The sequence below is a fragment of the Chenopodium album genome, chromosome 7, assembly GCF_948465745.1.
Source record: "Chenopodium album chromosome 7, dcCheAlbu1.1, whole genome shotgun sequence".
NCBI lineage: Eukaryota > Viridiplantae > Streptophyta > Magnoliopsida > Caryophyllales > Amaranthaceae > Chenopodium > Chenopodium album.
The window spans coordinates 72,433,328-72,453,073 of record NC_137840.1 but is presented as its reverse complement, the minus strand read 5'-3'; the positions used below and the strand labels follow the sequence as shown (position 1 = coordinate 72,453,073).

Here is a 19,746-nt window from a genome sequence, read left to right as displayed (position 1 = left end):
TTGACGGGTTAAAACGGGTTAGGGTCAATTTCGGTTCAAGTCGGGTTTGGTTCAAGTCAATAATTTACGGGTTACATTCTGGTCGGGTCATCTCCAAGTCAGTTCATGTTCGGGTTTGGGTCTCACATACTCGGGTCAATTCGGGTCTAGGGTTGGTTTCAGGTCGGGTCAGGTCAGGTTTGAGTCACCATTTTTTCGGGTTTAGATAGATCGGTTAATAATCGGGTTTGAGTCGGTATTTTGGGTCGGGTCAACTTTTGACAACTCTAAAGATAATACTTGCATTTACTTCATTTCATTACAAATACACAAGTTTTATCATAAACCTTTCAAGCGTGCAAGTTAGAAGAAAACTTTCATCATCTATTCATTTTGGGATGTAATGTTGTTTTACCTTGTACATAGGCAGATTCCTTTTTTAGGTTTCTCACACTCATTTCACATTTATTCAATTTAACACAATATTAGAGTCGAAAATATGTACTCCGCATCTCTGTTTCACTGGTTCTTTAATTGAGAAATTGAATATGGATTTGCTTCGATATGATGTCCATTGTCCTTTAATTATCAAAACATTTACATGTAAGAAGTGTTAAATAATTAATTAGTGTAATTACTTGCTGTTAAAGTTATGATTATACATGATTCTGAAGCCCAGCACAGCAGCAAGCAAATCAAAACAAAATTTCAAAAGCACAAGCAAGTTAAGCTTATAAATAAACTTTTCCATTGCTAAATTAAATTGTTAATTCACAAAAAATAAGGATAAAGGCTGAATATATGGGGCGCTATCCTGTGTAAAGTGAACTTAAATATTCTACGCAGCAGACGTAGGTTTGTGGGTTTTTAACCCGAACAGATTCTCGAATAACTTGGGAGCCATAGGGGGGAGATTTGTTGGTTCAGGGGCCATGAAATTGACAATTTTTTCATGGACATGATACCTGCAACAAAGTAAACAAGAAAATTAAGTTTTATGGGGATCATTTTGTAACAGAAAAAAGTGAGGCTACATGAAAAAAAGACCTGATTTTACGGCTCTTGGAAGCTCGGCGGTCTACCACTTTCCTTTTCTTGGTTTGTAGCCTTTTCAAAGCATAAAATGCTGACTCTGCAGAGTTTATCATGAGATTTGTTGTTTAGATGCTAATTATATACAAAGATATAAGATCATTTTGTTGATGCTATTAGAATTCAGTCAATTCACATTTAGAGGCAGACAGTGAAGACATTAATGCAGATAATCAACATGGGATCTGTCAATTAAATCCAAAAATATTGCTCCCATTGACAAATACATAATGAGTTAAATTGAACTTAAAAGGCCCAAATTACACATATCTTATATTTAGTGTTCTACTTTTCTCTCTTGTAGAGGTGGTGCAAGTACAAAAATTTGCAAGGTCAAACAGCGCAAATATCAGCAAAAATAGGAGCTATTGGAAACCAAAAAATAGGAGCTTACCGGAAGATGATGGGTCAATTGTCTCAAAGAACTCCTTCAGCAATTGTTGGTAAAATTCAGAGTCGTCCAGAAGCTCAGGGTCTCCCTCAATGATACCCTAATTGAAAGAAAATAATGAAAATCACGTTACCAGAGATGAGAATTGTTAATGTTCACAAGAAAAAATAAGAGCTTAGATTCAATCATCCTACATTAAAAGGCCTGATGATATGAATGATAGGATACATGTCAGACCACTAAACATGTATGTTAATTAAACTTTGGGCAAACATTGATGCTAGAAGATCTGTCACATTGAAGGCAGCTAATTGATAAAAGAGTGTGAAGTGACAATGAACCCAGTACAGAGATTCAGTCAATACTGAGATAGGAAATGATTGGAAATTATGAAATCGACAAAATGATCCTTGGTTGTTAATCAATTTTAGCCGTGACATCTTCAACAAGACATATTAAAAGAGGTCACCTATGTATCCAATAATGAAAACAGAACAAGTATATGGATGAAGGTGTTTATTTAAACTTAAAAGAGCATCCGGTTATGTTAAAATGGTCAGCACATTTTAGTTGCCAAGTTGAATTCATTCAATCAGTACGTGTCTTTCTTCAGAAAAAAAAAAAAAAAAAAAAAAAAAAACAGTACGTGTGTCTTTTGTATGTTGTATGAGCAAAATTCACACCTCACAGCTTCTTAATTAGGATGTCAAAACAAATTCTCGTTCACAAGTATCATGTCTAATACGGACAATAAGAAAAATGCTTAACAAGATATCAGAACATAAGAACATAAATGCTAAAGCCTCGACCCTATATACCTCCCCCTCCCACCCATAAAGAGTTTTATGTAATAAGAGACTGGACTAGAGAACCAAAACCATGAAAAGAAGTAAGAAACTAAGAGACTACCTCCTCAATGGTGTTGTCAGCCTGCTTACCAACCTGTCATGTAAGGATCAACATCAAATTCACATAATAGATAGTGCACACAATATTGGATCTCGATATTAAGCGTCGAATACAAAACTCACAGTGCCAAAGACATTAACAGCTTCTCTTCTCTGTTGCATACTTTTAATCATTTTACTTGGATCCCTCATGTACATTGCCACTTGGTCACTTATATTCTACAATCAGAAGATCAGTGAGATACAATCCAGAGTTGATGTAACCACAACACATCATAGCTTCCAGTGTAATCACACACTTTACCTGGTTAAAGGCCAACAATTTTACTTTCTTTGCAGCAGCACCACTGTGGACATCCGCTTTTCTCTGCCATTTATCTACTGACTTATTTCTGAATGGTGCTACTCTGTAATAAAATATGCAAAAAGATATATGTGTCTCCACAGCTCATCTCCATAATGATAACATAATTATGCTTACATAGTTAAAAAAACCATAAAAATAGCACAATGGAAACAGACAACTGTAAACAAGAACAAGCATCCCAAAAGATTCAAGTATTCAACCAATACAGAGAATGAAGTATAAATGCAACTACCGTTCAAAAAAAAAAAGTATAAATGCAACTATTACGTACTCAATCAACATAAATATTAATGAACTTCTGACAAAATGATGTTTAATCTGAGCCTCTGAGGCCGTGTATTCACAGATTTCCACAAGAACTGCAAGTAGGGAAAACCACCTAGCAACCTGTCTCTTCATAATATCAAATTTTTATATATGACAGCTACCTGTCTCTTCATATCATATCCACTCTTTCACCATACAGGCATACAGCATAAAAATAAAATAGAAATTAAGAAGCCAGCTTAAACAGGAATGTCATCACCATAAAGTGCAACAGTAGACTTGTAGAGCAATTAATTGCTTACTCCTCCAAGCCAAATACTTATAATTACTATTCCTGCTCACTACTTTCCTGAAAGTTATTTACCCAAAAATAAAAATGAAAATTCTGAAATTGGATCGCTGAGTTATTACCTAGAATTCTACTAAATAGCACTCTAGAAACATTCGATAGCCCAAAATCCCATCACTAAGCACTAATTACCAGAAATACACCGTGAAATGAACCTTCCGCACAGCCTCCACAAATTTCTCCAAACCCATTTTCACCAGCCCTGAGGCCCATAGTGATGTCGTTCCATCATGCCTGCTGTTCAATGGATTACCTCCAAAGTCCACACCCACTTTAAAGCTTCATTCATGATGCAGATATAACCCTAAAATGTCTTCCAATCAACCTAAGGGAAGCCCTGCTCCCTGTACTCCAATAGCCCAAAAGAGTCCTTCTCAACTAGCTAATGGTGAATCTGCAATGAACCCATACCCACCACCCGTGACACTTACCTATCACAGGCGCAACAGGCAGCAAGGGCAGAACAGTCACAACACCAAGCAAAGCAGAGAACCGTTGGGAGCAGGGGAGGCAGCCAGCTTTAGGTGATTGTTGTTATTATGCAAAAAAAGGAAAGAAGACAAGAAGAGTACCTCTAGCAATTAAGGCCTTGTTTTGCCATATTTGTAGACAATAGTAGTAAGATAAATAGTAGAAGTTGTGTAAGGAAAGGTATCCAGAAAATTGTATTAGTTAACTTGGAGAGCAATGGCCTAAAGCCATTGACGCTTTGCAAGCTTTTGGCTTAAATATTAATACAATCAGCCGTTTGTCCTAACATTTGAGTGTGTGAATCACGAGTCCGTTGCATTTGGTATCAGAGCCGACATGTCGCCGACGCCGTTGAACGTGACACCAGAGAGGGTGGCGGCACTGGAAGAGTGAGTGGAAGAAATTTGCGAAAAACTCGGTGATGGTGAAAGTTCACTGCAACATGCGCTCCTTACGAAGCAAGACGAGAATCTTGACAGGGTGAGACAATCTATGGAAGGGAGACTAGACCGTTTCCGGCAAGACATCACCCAACAAGTAAACATGACGGCGAGTCGGCACGAGAAAGCCATGGATGAGATCCGTAACGCTCTCAAAGCTTTGGGAAAACAACCGGCGCAAACAGTGGGGGTGGAAGAAGAAGTGGAACAGCCTCAAACGCTCGGAGGTTACAACGGGTCACCACAAGGTGCGGGTGGTTACAACGAGCCACCGTTTGGAGCGGGAGGTTTCAATGGACTCCGCTTTGGAAACTGGGACACAGGACTTGGAGGGGGAGTCCGCCACCAACAAAACCGGCAAGAGCAGCGCAACAATTGGAAGTATCGCAAGCTCGACATGCCGACCTTTGACGGTTCAGACCCAGACGGCTGGATTTTAAGGGGGGAACAATTCTTCCAATTCTACCAACTTTCCGAACCGGAGAAGATACAAGCGGCGGTAGTGGCGCTTGACGGCGACGCGTTGCGGTGGTATCAGTGGGAGCACCGTCGTCGGCCGGTGGTGCTCTGGGAGGATTTGAAGGTGAGGGTCTTAAATCAATTTAGGCCGATGAACGCGGGGTCACTGCACGAGCAGTGGTTGGCGGTGCAACAGGTCACCACCGTGGCGGAATATCGAAGGGTCTTCATCGAGAAGGCGGCGCCACTCCCTGAAATTCCAGAGGACATTTTAAAGGCTCGGTTCATTAATGGATTAAGAGAGGATGTAAAGGCAGAGATAAGGATGTTGAACCCGATCACGTTGGATGATGCCATGGATCTGGCGGTGCGGGTCGAAGAGAGGAATCGGGTCGTTGGGCTCAAGAAAACGGGTGGGGTTTTTACAAGACCGGGGTCGTACTCTTATTTTAACAAAAGCCCAGCCTCAACTCTTTTAGGATCTGGGCCAGCCCAATCCTTTCATAACCCCAGCCCACCTTATACCAACCCGCCCTGCCAAAACCAACCCAACCCACTCATTCCAGTCGACCCAAAGTTCACAAGGCTCCCTGGCCTCTGTGTGTCTGTGAATCACCCTGCCAGCATACAACACAACCCAACCCAAAATCGAAACCACCCCAACTCCTCCCAGTTCAGTGGCAGTGTGAGGCGGTTAGCGGTTAACGGAGAGGGAAATGCAAGAGAAGCGAGCTAAAGGCTTGTGTTTCAAGTGCGATGGGAGGTGGACGGGTCCCACGCATGTATGTACGGCCAAGGGACTTAGTGTGCTTTTAGTTGAAGAGGACGACGACGAGGAGGGGGGGGAGTTCACGGCAATGGAGGCAATGGAAGCACCAGAGGTAGAGGAAGTTGAGACCCCGGCCTCCGTATCAATGAACTCCATTGTAGGGCTGTCAAACCCCAAGACTATGAGGCTCAACGGAACGATCAGGGGGCAGCCGGTGGTGGTGATGATCGACCCCGGGGCCACTCACAACTTTCTTTCTTTACAAGCTATTGAGTACTTGGGTTTAATCGTTTCCGGAGACACTAGCTTTGGAGTGTCTCTCGGCAATGGCGAGAACATAAAAGGGCAAGGGCAATGTAAGGGGGTACGGTTAAAGCTAGGGGAAGGGATTGAAATTGAGGAGGATTTTCTACCCTTCAAACTGGGAAATTCAGATGTAATTTTGGGCATTCAATGGCTCGAAAAGCTTGGAACCGTGATAACTAATTGGAAACTACAGGAAATGAGTTTTAATTTGGGTGGAAAAACCATGGTGATTAAAGGAGACCCAAGTTTAACCAAGACGGGGATCACTCTTAAAGCTATGCTCAGAACTTTAAGAAAAGGAGGAGGAGTGTTAGTGGAGATGAACTTGGTGGAGGCAGAAGAGTACAGCCCAAAAGAGAATGGGCCGAGTGAGATTGGGCCGCCAGAATTTCTACAAGGGGTGTTGAAAGATTTTGCATCCGTTTTTGAGAGCCCAAAGGGCTTACCACCGACTAGGGGGCACAAGCATTCAATAGTTCTCAAGGAGGGTAGCGACCCGGTTAGTGTTAGGCCGTACCGCTACCCCCAATTTCAAAAGGACGAAATCGAAAAACTCATCGGTGAGATGCTTCAAGCGGGAATTATAAGACCCTCGACTAGCCCGTTTTCGAGCCCGGTTTTGTTGGTCAAGAAGAAAGATGGGTCTTGGAGATTTTGTGTGGATTATCGGGCTCTAAACAAGGAGACGATCCCCGACAAATACCCAATTCCGGTGATTGATGAGCTTCTTGATGAGTTGCATGGGGCTAGAGTCTTTTCAAAGTTTGACCTCAAAGGCCGGCTATCACCAAATACTTGTTAAGCCGGAGGACACCCATAAAACGGCTTTTCGGACACACGAGGGGCATTACGAGTTCCTCGTCATGCCTTTTGGTCTTACAAATGCACCGGCTACCTTTCAATCATTGATGAATGAGGTATTCCGGCCTTTTCTCCGAAAATTTGTGCTTGTATTTTTTGATGATATTCTTATTTATAGTGCTAGTCATGATGATCATGTTGAACACTTGCGACTTGTTTTATCCACTCTTAGAGATCATTCATTGTTTGCTAATTTAAAAAAATGTGAGTTTGGTAAACAAGTGGTGGCTTACTTGGGCCATATGATTTCAAGAGATGGTGTTTCGGTGGACATGGACAAAATTAAGTCCATGATGGATTGGCCCATCCCAAGATCTCTTAAGGAATTAAGAGGCTTTATAGGACTTACAGGATACTACCGTAAGTTTATCAAACAATATGCCCACATTGCTCACCCCCTCACCGACCAATTAAAGAAGGATAATTATGGGTGGAGCGAAGCCGCGGAAGAGGCGTTTCGAAGGTTGAAGGTGGCTATGAGTTCGGCGCCGGTCTTGGCTATGCCGGACTTCACTAAAACTTTCGTGGTGGAATCCGACGCGTCAGGTTATGGCCTCGGTGTGGTGCTTATGCAGGAAGGGAGGCCCGTGGCGTTTTTCAGCAAGGTCCTAGGGCCCGGTGGCCGGAGTAAGTCCATCTATGAGAAAGAATTGATGGCCGTGTGTTTATCGGTGCAAAAATGGAAGCACTATTTGCTAGGGAGGAGATTTATAGTGCGAAGTGATCAACAATCCCTCAAATACATCGCGCAACAGAGTGAAATAGGGGTGGAGTACAAAAATGGGTAAGAAAATTAATCGGGTTTGACTTTGATTTGCAATACAAGCCTGGAATTTCGAACAAGGTCGCCGACGCCTTGTCTCGGAAAGGCGAAAAGACAGATGAGACAAAGCTGAGAGTGTTGCTCACGACACAAGGGTTAGACTGGGAAATGTTGAAGCAAGAAATTAAGAAGGATGGGGAGATTCAGCGGCTGAGAGCCGTGATAGATGCAGGGGGTCAGAAGCGGGATACTCAATAGAAAATCAGCAGCTCGTACACAAAGGACGACTGGTCATTCCTCGAAATTCGAGCTGGAAGGCGGAATTAATGAGGTCCTTCCACAATTCACGTGAGGGAGGGCATACGGGGGATCTGAAGACTTATTTCAGGATTGGGGCTGAGTTCTTTTGGCCGGGAATGCGAAGAGACGTGGCTGAATTTGTGCGCACTTGTGGGATTTGTCAACAGAACAAGTTTGCGCAACAATCTCCGGCGGGGTTGCTTCAAAACCGCTTCCGACACCGGAGAGAGTATGGGAGGAGATAAGTATGGATTTTATCGAAGGGTTGCCTCGGTCGAAGGGAGTTGATACGATCCTAGTGGTGGTGGATCGCCTCACTAAGTATGCCCACTTTATTGGGTTAAAACACCCATTCACAGCCGTAAACATTCGTCAAGGAAATTGTGCGGTTGCACGGAATTCCAGGTAGCATAGTCACGGATCGCGACCGAGTATTTGTTAGTGCATTTTGGAGGGAACTTTTTCGCATACAAGGAACCGATTTGAGACGAAGTACTTCGTACCACCCCCAATCCGATGGTCAAACGGAGGTGGTCAATAAGAGACTTGAAACGTACTTGCGTTGTTTTGCCGGCGAGCAACCCAACGGGTGGGCACATTGGTTGTCGTGGGCCGAATATTCCTACAACACCACCTCACACTCGTCCACTTTGATGAGCCCATTCAAGGCGGTTTATGGAAGGGATCCTCCAAAATTAATTCGAATAGGGGCTGGGCAAACAGCAGTAGGTACTGTTGAGGAGGTGTTGCGAGAGAGGGATATGATGCTTGATGAGTTAAAGGCGAATCTGATACGGGCTCAGCAGGTTATGAAGAGGAATGAAGATGGGAAACGCCGCGATGTGGAATTTCAGGTGGGGGAGTTGGTGTTTCTCAAAATCCAACCATACCGCCAGAAGTCATTGGCCAAACGCCCTTTTGAAAAGTTGGCGGCTCGATACTACGGGCCCTTTGAAGTGGTGCAGCGCATAGGAAATGTCGCCTACAAATTACTATTGCCCGAGAACTACAATATTCATCCCGTGTTCCACGTGTCACAGCTCAAGAAAGCTTTGGGAGACATACCTAGTTCTCCCACCATTCCGACTCAGATCACATCCAAATTGGAGTTGTTGGTTGTTGAGCCTGAAGAGGTACTTGACATGCGATTTAAGGCCGGACGCGGACAGGGAAGGAGGTTCTGATAAAATGGCGCGGTGTACCAGAATTTGAATCTACATGGGAGGATCCGCAAGGCATCAAAGAGAGGTTCCCGGACTTCCACCTTGAGGACAAGGTGGCTCTCTTGGGGGGGAGTGTTGCAATGAACCCATACCCACCACCCGTGACACTTACCTATCACAGGCGCAACAGGCAGCAAGGGCAGAACAGTCACAACACCAAGCAAAGCAGAGAACCGCTGGAAGCAGGGGAGGCAGCCAGCTTTAGGTGATTGTTGTTATTATGCAAAAAAAGGAAAGAAGACAAGAAGAGTACCTCTAGCAATTAAGGCCTTGTTTTGCCATATTTGTAGACAATAGTAGTAAGATAAATAGTAGAAGTTGTGTAAGGAAAGGTATCCAGAAAATTGTATTAGTTAACTTGGAGAGTAATGGCCTAAAGCCATTGACGCTTTGCAAGATTTTGGCTTAAATATTAATACAATCAGCCGTTTGTCCTAACATTTGAGTGTGTGAATCACAAGTCCGTTGCAGAATCTAACTATTGAAAATTTTGTTACAAAACCATAGCACAAGAGAAAAGAATCCATTTGCAGAGTATGTGATGATAATTAATATTAGTAGAATAATGTCAAATCCTAATAACTTATTTGAGAGATATAAAACAAATAAAGTTTAGTGAGTTGTCCAAACTTAACAAGTTTGAGGATTAGGTATCATGTGGAGGAAGACATGACATTGGAAAATGAAAAAAGATACGATTTAACAGACATATACAATAGCTGTACAGGACTCATGAGTGTGATTCCATAATAGTTTTGGCAATAATAGGGACTTGCATAAGCAATTTTAACAATTAGAATTAAAAAAAAATTATATATATATATATATACAATTAAATTTAGAACATAAAAAGTTAGTCTTAAGTGATTATAATCCACATTACTCAGCATTTTATCATTTACAGACAAAAAATTCCATACAAGGCCCCCCACCAGTCCAAAACACTACCCTTCAATAGTAATGCTATTGCCAGTGAATTGGACATGATGCCTTTTTACACTAATTGCAGCGACAACCAAAAGTATAAACTGCAATGGATACAACATATATTGATCAAGCGTTAACAAGATAAGAAAAGCATGATACCTTGAATGCGCTTGAGATATATGTAACCATTCTGTCTCTTTGTTACCATCAATATTTTCAACCTCCTCAGAAGATTTAAGAGATCCTTCTGAAAAACAATTTTTAAAAAATTTAGGGAGAATAAGAAAAGATAACAACAGATACAAAAGAACTACTATTTACACACCAAATTAAGTATAAACAATATATCTTCCGGCAATGAAGCTAGACATGCAGTAAAGAATAGTGTAAGGAACAGATAGTCAGCAACATCTCAGTATTTCTCTTTTGGTTGATATCGTCCACATAGGCCATACTAACTTAATTGCAAAGTAAGAGAGAAAGATATCAACCAAATATCAATTCAAACCTTGCACAGAGGGTTCTATGAACAAAAGCACAATGCAACTTGACATACCATATCAATCAATTATCAAGTGTGATTCTTCTACAGAGAGAATCTATCCTCTCATATCCATTGAGTTTGTGAGGGATCAGAATGTTCACAAGTCAGGACATTAATCCACTACTTAATTCTACTTCTTGGATGCAGCACTATCTCACTCAGTAGCCAGTAACCAAAAATAGTTTCAAAACTAGAATTTCACAAAAGAATGATCCAGCAAAGCAAAACAAGTAGGAACAGATTAAACAAGATTACGAGAGTGAGGGATAGCTCAAGTGGTTAGAGCTTCCCTCACGATTCTAGGAGGTCTGGGATCGATTCTCATCCCTGCCCTTGTGGCTCTCTAAACACCAAAAAAAAAAAAAAAAAAAAAAAAAAAACAAGATTACACATGACGTTCAAAAGGTAAATCCCACCCCCCCCCCCCTAAAAAAAAAGGATAAACCACCCATGACCCATGTCCCTTAAATAAGCAGGTATAATGTAGAAGGCCCAACTAGTACTTTGTATCCTGACAGTTTTCATGAAACCATGTTAATTTCTTGGTTTAACAAGATTATTTCTGGTCAGAGAAGAAGCTTAAAATCAATGCATATCAGTAGGGCAAAGACATAATATCTAAAATATACCTTCTGTGGCTTCAACAATGGAAGGATTATTTTCAAGTAGAGCCTGCATCAAAGACATAAGCGCCTTTCAGTGATCAAATTCTGATTATTAAGGATTCATAGAGCATTGCTAGATTTTGTATCAAAATGAATAGGTGTTACAAGAAAATACCTCCTGTAATTGCACAAGGGATTCTATTGCTTCACTAGATGCTGCAATGAGATCTGAATATGCAGCAGAGACATCTTCATCTGCCTCACAGAATGATGAACGGATTGGTTCCTATAACCAAAGCAATAATTTACCACAGAACTCCAAATTGTATTATCAACTAATTAATAGGAATTTACATGAAAGCAATTACCTGTGGTAGCTTATTTGATTTAGAATATGGTTTCTGTAATAAGAACCTGAGCTCAAGGGCCTTATCCCAAAGAGCCTACAAGAACACAGAGAAAATTATAACAGCAACAAATTATCATATCTATGATGCTAACACTTCAACATTGAGTCACAATACTTGAAAGTTGAAACATGTATATGAAGTAGTAATTATTATATCTATGACATTCATAATTCAACAATGAGTAACAATACTTGAAACATATATAGTAATCTAGTTGGTAGAAGTAGTAGTGATGTTATAATCAACATCAGGGTAGTATAATACTGAACAGGAAATTATGAAACTAGTCCAGGAGAAACCCCCCTGCCACCTACATAGGGATGTCAGTGGGGCGGGTCTCCTACCCAGTGGGGCGGGGATGGGGATAAAAATCTTACCCGCCATGGGTGATGGGGCGGGGGTGGATTTTACATTGTACCCGCCCCATCCCCGCCCCGCTCCACCCACCCTACTTCGTACCCGCCTTATCCCCACCTCACACCCACATCTATATATTTTATAAAACAAAATTATATAATTTTATACTATTTTATATATAAAAAAAATATGTAAAATAAAATAGTAGATATAATAATTTGTAATACACTAATTTTATAACTAAAAAAAGTGTGTAATATTAATAATAATTTTATTAGTTGTAATTTATACGTAGTATTAAAAATGTTGGATTGTGTATTGGGAGGTGGAGATTAGGCGGGTCTTAGGTGGGGATTAAGTGGGGATGGATATCCAAGTGGGGGGTGGAGCGGGGGTGGTTTTGGAATTGTACCCGTCGGGGCGGGGATGGGGATGAATTTTGGACCCGCCGCGGGGATGGGGACGGGGATGAAAATTTTAGGAGGGGATGGGGATGAAAATTTTAGGTGGGGATGGGGATGTGAAGGCCAACATCCGCCCCGACCCGCCCCATTGACATCGGGCTACACACACACATACACCAAAAAAAAAAAAAAAAAAACAACAACAACAACAATCATTCCTAGGAAACAAATACAAAAAGGCAGAGTTCAAATCAGGCAAGAATCGTGAAATCAAGAGATGCGCATAGCTTTCAGCATTTAACATCATGTTTACAGAGGGAATAGAGATTTAGAAACAAGCAACTAAAAATATATTATAACAGCATAGGCTAATAGCTATGATGTAAATATATAACTACCTTCTGGTTCTTAATAGCTTGCCCCTTCAAATGATCTTCATCCTTGTGTCGCTTCAAATTTTGAATCAAACTCCTAAACAGGCAACAACAAAAAAGTGCTAAAATGAGAACATGTCAAAGTCAACATAGCTCAAGTGAAAACAAGTTGACAAGAGCAGCTGAGCAGGTAATCTCTCTAACATGAACAAAACTGATATGCAAATAATAAATGTGCACAAGTTAAGTACTCCCCCTACCCCTACCCCTACCCACACCCACATACACACCCCTCCCACCCACCAAACCACCCCATTGCAAACTGATGAAACCTCCCTAAAAGTGGTTAATTGGTGAAGTCTAACTGGACTCTTTCGCCATTGAAATCGTATCTACAATATTCGATACAGAACTTCAAACTTTACGTGTGTCAGTTACCTACAGTCTAGTACAATTTTTCCCAATAACACAAAACATAGGACCAAATAAGGGCATAAAACCAAAGTGGCACGCAAGAAAGATAGAAGAATCGAGTATACAAAACCAATATAAAAGCATCACAGTTATCTAATTATCCACAAACAACAATCACAATATTCGCATTAAATTTTCTAAACAGTAACAATCTAATTAAGCATCCAAGTTTTCAAGAAAAGAAATCATACTGCTCCATATTTTGAAGTTCCCTATACTCTTTCTCAAGCTCCTCCATTTCATCATCCTTCTTTCCAGCACTTAACACACCAACATCATCATCATCAGCTTCTTCTTCTTCTTCTTCTTCTTCACTGCCTTCGGTATCGTCCTGGCTTTCGCCATCACTCTCCTCAATTTCCTCTCCATCTGAATCATCATCCAATGCCTCAAATTCATCTCCACTAACCTAGGTTATCCAAAAACCAATCAAATCAAATTTTGACTAATACCCAACAATTTAAACATCAATTTAGCAAACCATACCGCATAAAAACTACAATTAGTCAAAAAATTTGTTACCTGGTTCATAAATTCATCCTCTTCTTCAGAACCCATGTCGCTATCAGACTCCGGAGCTCGTTTCAATCGCTTTCGAGAAGAACCCATATTAAAACCCTAAAATTGATGAAGAACCCTAATTTCAATCTCAAGTTTTCAATTCAAAAATACCCAATTGCTAGAAATGATAGAGAAACAAATGCGGCAGACAGCGGAAGAAGAATGTTGAAAAGACGATAAACCTCCGCAAAACCCCTCACTTTTTTGTGGAGAACATTGATACGGCGTCGTTTTGAGTTTTTTTTTTTATTTTTTTTTCTTTTACAAAAGCGTTATTCTTCTTGGAAAATGATAAACATAGCCCTCGAATTCTTCTTTCTTTACAGTGACGATTTTTTCTTTTCTTTTTTTTTTTTTTTTTTTTTTTGTGGGGAATATTCGAATAAAGGGTGGGATATGTGAAAACATAAAACGCTAATTTTGTTTGATTAAAAAAAACTCTACTTCGTAGTTGATTTGGCTAACATGGACGGTATGTAGGGAATTTATATCAAAAGTAGAGTAATTATGAAATTTTTATTTTTTTAAGCAATTTTAAGAGAATTCACTCTAAAATAAACTCACATGGAATCATCAAAACAAATTGACTTGACATTGATTGGTAATTAGCTGTTAACTAATTGATATACCTTATTGTATTAGCTAGTTTGACTCATTGGTTGTGCAAATGTTTAGTAAATAATTGTTACTACTTATTAACTATATTAGTGTATGTAATAACTAAAAAGCAAATTGTTTTAGTCTCGTGTGAAGAGGGATGGTAAATGTTGTTGTCCATCAACTCGCAAAAATAATTCCTTTTGGTGTTGAGCAAGCAATGACGGATCCAAGGGCGGGCGTACCCAGGCCACGACCCGCCCTATGCTGGATAAATTCAGTATATATAAATAATTCTTGTTGGTTGTTAAATTGAATAGACCTGCCTGAGTTGGTTTTCTAACCTTATAGTGTCTATTACGATATCGTAGGCGTTGGGTTCTAATCCTACCAATAGCTTTTTTTTCTTTTTCTTTTTTTATTTTTTTATTTTTTATTTTTATAATAACTTTCTATTACTTCATATTTTATACGGCCCGCCATATGTATACATCCTAGATCCGTCCTTGTGATCAAGTATGAAAAAACCAAGTCCCAACTAATAGAAATCTCCCCCTATGTTACTATCGACATTTTGTCTATTCATTAAAGAACTAGTTGCACTTTCTTTGAAAAAAAAATAGTTAAATATTTAATAAGTTAAATTTAAAAATCTCCTTTTTGAGATTATTCAAAAGAGTTTTTTTTAGCCAAAAAGCTTTCTTAATAAGCTATATACCAAACACTCAAATTAGTCTTTTCAATTGATCAAACCTCTAGTAGGCCTCATCAATAAGCTAAAAGCTATCTAAAAAACTCTTTACCAATCAAACAAAGTCTTAGTAATTCAATAACAAAGATAAGTTTCCATTTCAAAACCATAAAACCATAACTTTTAATTATGAAAAATAAAAACAAAGTAATTTTCAAGCCATATCTAGACTTTAAAATTAATACATAAAAAAAAGGTTAATATAATTAGTTTAAATGAAGGAAATTTTTTATTTAATACTCCATGTTATGTATTTGTTAAATTCGAATATCGTTTATAGATATCGTATGACTTTCTATTTATTAATTGATTGATTTACCATTAAAAAAACTAATTTTATAATGTCGTAAAACATGTTGAATTTTGTACAAAATTATTTTTATACACAATAAATTAGTAGCATTATATATAATATTAATTAATTACTCCATTGATTACAAATAGATTATACAACAGATTTTGGTCAAATTTCAAGATTATTTCTACAATTAAAACGTGACATATAATAGTTTAGTTAATATGTTTGATGAGCATTTAATTTTGAAAAGAAGGTCGATACTGGGGACGGGGTATGTATGAAGCATATTCAACGAAGTTCATTGGAATAATTATTAAACAAATGAAGAAAGAAGAAGATTTTCCAAGACAATATTCATTACCGACAAGTATAATTTTTAATTTAGTAAATATAGCCCACACCGAATATAGGGTACTAGAAATTTGAAATCCACAAGTAGCAAAAAACCATGTTCCATTAGGAAAAAAACAATCTAGAGGTATATTTATGTTAATCAAACCCATGAAAAATCTCAAATTCTCAACCATATCCTCCAAGATATAGTTCATCAAATCACCAAAAATAAGGCTATTAATAATAGCTTTGAAAGTTTGAATAAAGAAAATTAGCATTAATTATGTTTCCTGCCATGAAACCCCCTCAAAAAACTCAATCTTTCGCACCTAATGCAATTACATAGTTACTATTACCATGGTAACTTACAACTTTGAAAATAATTAACTCATTTTGACTCCTTCATTCTCACACAATCAAAATTAACTCCAAATTATTACTCATCTGTTTCCAAAAACCAATAAACAAAAAGGAACTTCTATTAATTAACTAATCACTTGTACCACGTTTGTAGTGTACTTACTAATAAGTTACCATGGTAACAAAGTGTTATGATTTTATTAAAATTATACTCAACTTAATTATGGGTTTGGAAAAACTGTGAGATAAATAATGGCAAGTAATTATAGGACATGAGTTACAATCATGAAGTAGTTAGTCAAAGAAAAAGAGAAAGAGGTGACATGTTTGATGATATCTGTGTTTTCGACTGTTTTAATTTGACTTTTGACATTATTATATATTAAAATTTTAATTTATCTAATTTTGGAGAATGATAAAACAATAAAAACATAGTAAGAGTTGCATATAGAAAGCTAAAAAAACAAAGGTTGTATATAAAAAAAGCTTTTAAAAGAAATATAAGAATAAATAAACATTAATCACACCGATCCACAAGTGTTTTTGTCATGAATTTTTTAAATTTTCCAAGTACGAAGTACCATTTTAGGAAATTTTTTATCTAACGCTTATATCATTAAGCTTTAATTTTAATCTATGTGGAATAATTTAATTGTATCATTAATACGAGTATATCATTATATATGTTCAATAATGTAAGTTTGACTCATTTACGGTTACTCCTTAATTTACTGATGGTCAAACTTCTGTGATTACATATTTATATGCCAATTAATGACAACGACCAACTATTAAGTCTAAAGAGTAGTATACAAGACTCGAGATTGAATACCGTCTACATACAGTCCAAGGTGGTTTATATGTAGAGAAAACATGAGCCACATCTACTTTATAACCTAAACACACCCAAAAACAAGAGTCCATTGGAGACACTTCTGAATATGAGCCTATTTAGACTCATAATTGAATGCTGCCCCCTTCTTCTCATTTGCTTATAAATATAACTCATTTTGCTGCCTACTTTATTTGTAACAACACCCAACAGCAAATCACAAAAAATACTAGAGAGAGAAAGTTTAGAGAGAGAAAGAGATGAATGAAGAAGACAAATGTGAGGTTTGGGGTTTGAGTTTAAGCTTAAAACCACCAATAATCACAAATCTTGATCATAAGCCTATTTGCAAGAGAGAATCCCAATTTTCCATAGGTAAATTATTCTCTTTTTATTTGCAAATAATAATATAATAATTCTAGAAAAATAACTTTTATGTAATTGTGCTATAAATTTTTGTTCTTTATTCAATTTACAAAATAATAATTTAATCATGTCAAAAAAAAAAAATGTGTAATTGTGCATTTGTGCTATATATATATATTTCTTTATTCTAGAGTGTCTATATGTGTATATGTATATAAAAATTATTGATATACTTGTATAATGCTTTTAAATGTTTGTGATGCCTTAATTAATTCTAGAATAAAAATTGCATGAAGAAATTGCTAGTTAGAATTTTTATTACATAAAAATTAAAGATAACATTTTTTTATAAAGTCGGAAAGAAAAAAAAAATCTTTAAGAAACCGAGAGAGTACATAGGTTTGTTTCTTGTGAGTCTTGCCTCTAGTGCTAAACGTTGAATATAAGATTAAAATAATTTTACAAGAATTATTGTTTTTGTTATTTTCACAGATGAAACAAGCCCACAAATGAACAAACTGAATAATACATTGGCTATAATACCAAGGATTAATAAGGGGTTGAATTCAAAGCAACCAATAGATATAATAGATTTGGAGGAAGAAGAGAAAACGAGCAAAGTAGGCTCTCCAAAGAGTACCTTATCATGTGTCACCGGAAAAAGGTTTGGAGGAGACAGAGAGGTGATCAGCGACGAAGAAGAAGGTGGCAACCGAGGCGGCGGCGAAAGCTCTGGTGGTGAAAGGAAGAAGCTTAGGCTATGCAAGGAACAAATCTTGGTGTTAGAACAGGCTTTCAGTGAACATACCACCCTTAATACAGTCAGTTTTTTTTTCTCTCTTTTTTATTTTCTTATATTTTAATTTGTTTTCATGTAATTTAATAATTTTGTTTTAATTTGGTCATTGGTAATTTGGTACGTCTTAAAATTAATTTTCAAATTATTGTCATTGGTCGTTTTGAGATCAAATATTATAAACATGTTTTCAAAGCTTATATGATACACTTGGATGTGCTTAGAATGCCGATTTTGGGTTGACATGTGTATATGATAACCACACATGATACGTGTGAATGAGTGTACATAGCAGATATCACGAAGCACCATTCTCGATACTCACGATTATGTTTTCCAATATCTTCTTGGATATATGATATTTTACCAAATTAGTCAACTAATATTGTATTCATGTTTTTACAATTTCATTGAATTTTCAGAAGCAAAAGGTGGCATTGGCCACACAAGTGAATCTTAGACCAAGGCAAGTGGAAGTTTGGTTTCAAAATAGAAGAGCAAGGTATGTTATATTGTTATGTCAAATTTTAGACAATTCATTTTTTATTAATTTATGAAATTTATTTCCAAAAAAGTGAAATGAAATTGACCATGTGATTGGTTGAAATAATTTATGAAATGAGATGTAAATTAATATTTGTACGACAAGAAATAATATGATTTGTAAATATAGAAAAAAAGAAAAAAAAAACTTTAAAGTATTTAATTTGTTGAACGTTATGGTTTTGTCTAATGAATGCAGAGTTTCTTATATAAAACGTCATAAATTAATGAAAATGGGTTCATATATTTATTTTGAAGTTGGCTCGTACAAGTATGTTGGTAATTAATTACTTAGGATATAAGAATGGTACACTTGTTTTCATTTGATTGATTATTTCAGTTATTGAATCAAAAACATTCATGATTTTATTTATGACAAATGTCGATGGATACTAAAAATTGACTCGAGTAATTATTGTTTAATGTTTTTAACTTTTGTTTCTTATACTTAACCCTTAAGGCTGCATATATCATTTTAACACGAAATTTATAATTATTTAAAAAATTAAGGGTTTTTCTCGATGATTGTTAAGTTGTTATTTTGTTAACGAATCGATTAATATTGCTGTAATTTCCGAATTTTTTTGATATATTCAGGACAAAGTTTAAGCAAACAGAGTCGGATTGTGAGCAACTGAAGAAGTATTGTGAGACTTTAACTGAAGAGAATAAGAGGCTACAAAATGAGGTGCAAGAGCTAAGGGCTTTGAAGTTCTCTCCTGAACATTCTATGATGGATGCAAACCACCCTCCTACAACCCTCACAATGTGTCCTTCATGCAAAAATGTGTCATTCTCGTCTTTGTCCGCCATAACCAAAACTCCGGCTGGTGAAACAGGACGCTCTCTGTTGGGTGTCTTCCACCAACGTACACCGCTTACCATACAGAAGCTCTCCTTTACAATTAACAACAATCAAGTGATTGAATCCTCTAAGCCTTGATCATATTATGAAGTAATTCAATTCATAGCTTTAATTTGGTTTAGAAGTTCAAATGTAGCAGCTGGCTATACTATATACATTTACTCAAGGTCAAAGTTGACTTAGGTGTTGAAACTTATGAGATTTTAATGTTATAAAAGCATGATAAATTCGGATATTTGAGTTAGTTGGTAGGTAGTTAGTTTGAAAGAGAACAACTTTCCTAGTTCAGGTTTTAATGACATAATGATGTATACAATGATATGAAAGTATATTATAAATTGTCTGATTCATGCAGCAATTTTCTATGTTTGCCTTGTATTCTTGTTTGGATTAATCACCTGAAA

The 19,746-nt window shown here is 37.4% G+C and overlaps 2 protein-coding genes across 3 annotated transcripts; one reads left to right on the top strand and one right to left on the bottom strand.

Moving 5' to 3' along the window:
* Window positions 1–707: 707 nt before the first annotated feature.
* On the bottom strand, window positions 708–13,810 carry LOC145639459 (uncharacterized). 2 transcript variants are annotated; one of them, XM_081690704.1, is made up of 13 exons: window positions 13,563–13,810; window positions 13,232–13,449; window positions 12,591–12,663; window positions 11,390–11,464; window positions 11,197–11,307; window positions 11,046–11,088; window positions 10,032–10,119; window positions 2,675–2,777; window positions 2,494–2,589; window positions 2,372–2,404; window positions 1,466–1,562; window positions 1,027–1,111; window positions 708–944 (listed from the first exon to the last, which is right to left on the bottom strand). In XM_081690704.1, the coding sequence occupies exons 1-13, from the start codon at window positions 13,647–13,649 to the stop codon at window positions 818–820; spliced, it is 1,236 nt and encodes a 411-aa protein (XP_081546830.1). In that variant the 5' UTR covers window positions 13,650–13,810; the 3' UTR covers window positions 708–817. The 2 variants fall into 2 exon arrangements, with proteins under 2 accessions (XP_081546830.1, XP_081546832.1); XM_081690706.1 differs by having other exon boundaries at window positions 10,032–10,116.
* A 3,067-nt stretch (window positions 13,811–16,877) lies between these two features.
* LOC145638415 (homeobox-leucine zipper protein ATHB-4-like) lies at window positions 16,878–19,434 on the top strand. The gene is made up of 4 exons (XM_081689384.1): window positions 16,878–17,147; window positions 17,631–17,959; window positions 18,357–18,436; window positions 19,075–19,434. The coding sequence occupies exons 1-4, from the start codon at window positions 17,033–17,035 to the stop codon at window positions 19,418–19,420; spliced, it is 870 nt and encodes a 289-aa protein (XP_081545510.1). The 5' UTR covers window positions 16,878–17,032; the 3' UTR covers window positions 19,421–19,434.
* The last annotated feature ends 312 nt before the right edge of the window (window positions 19,435–19,746 follow it).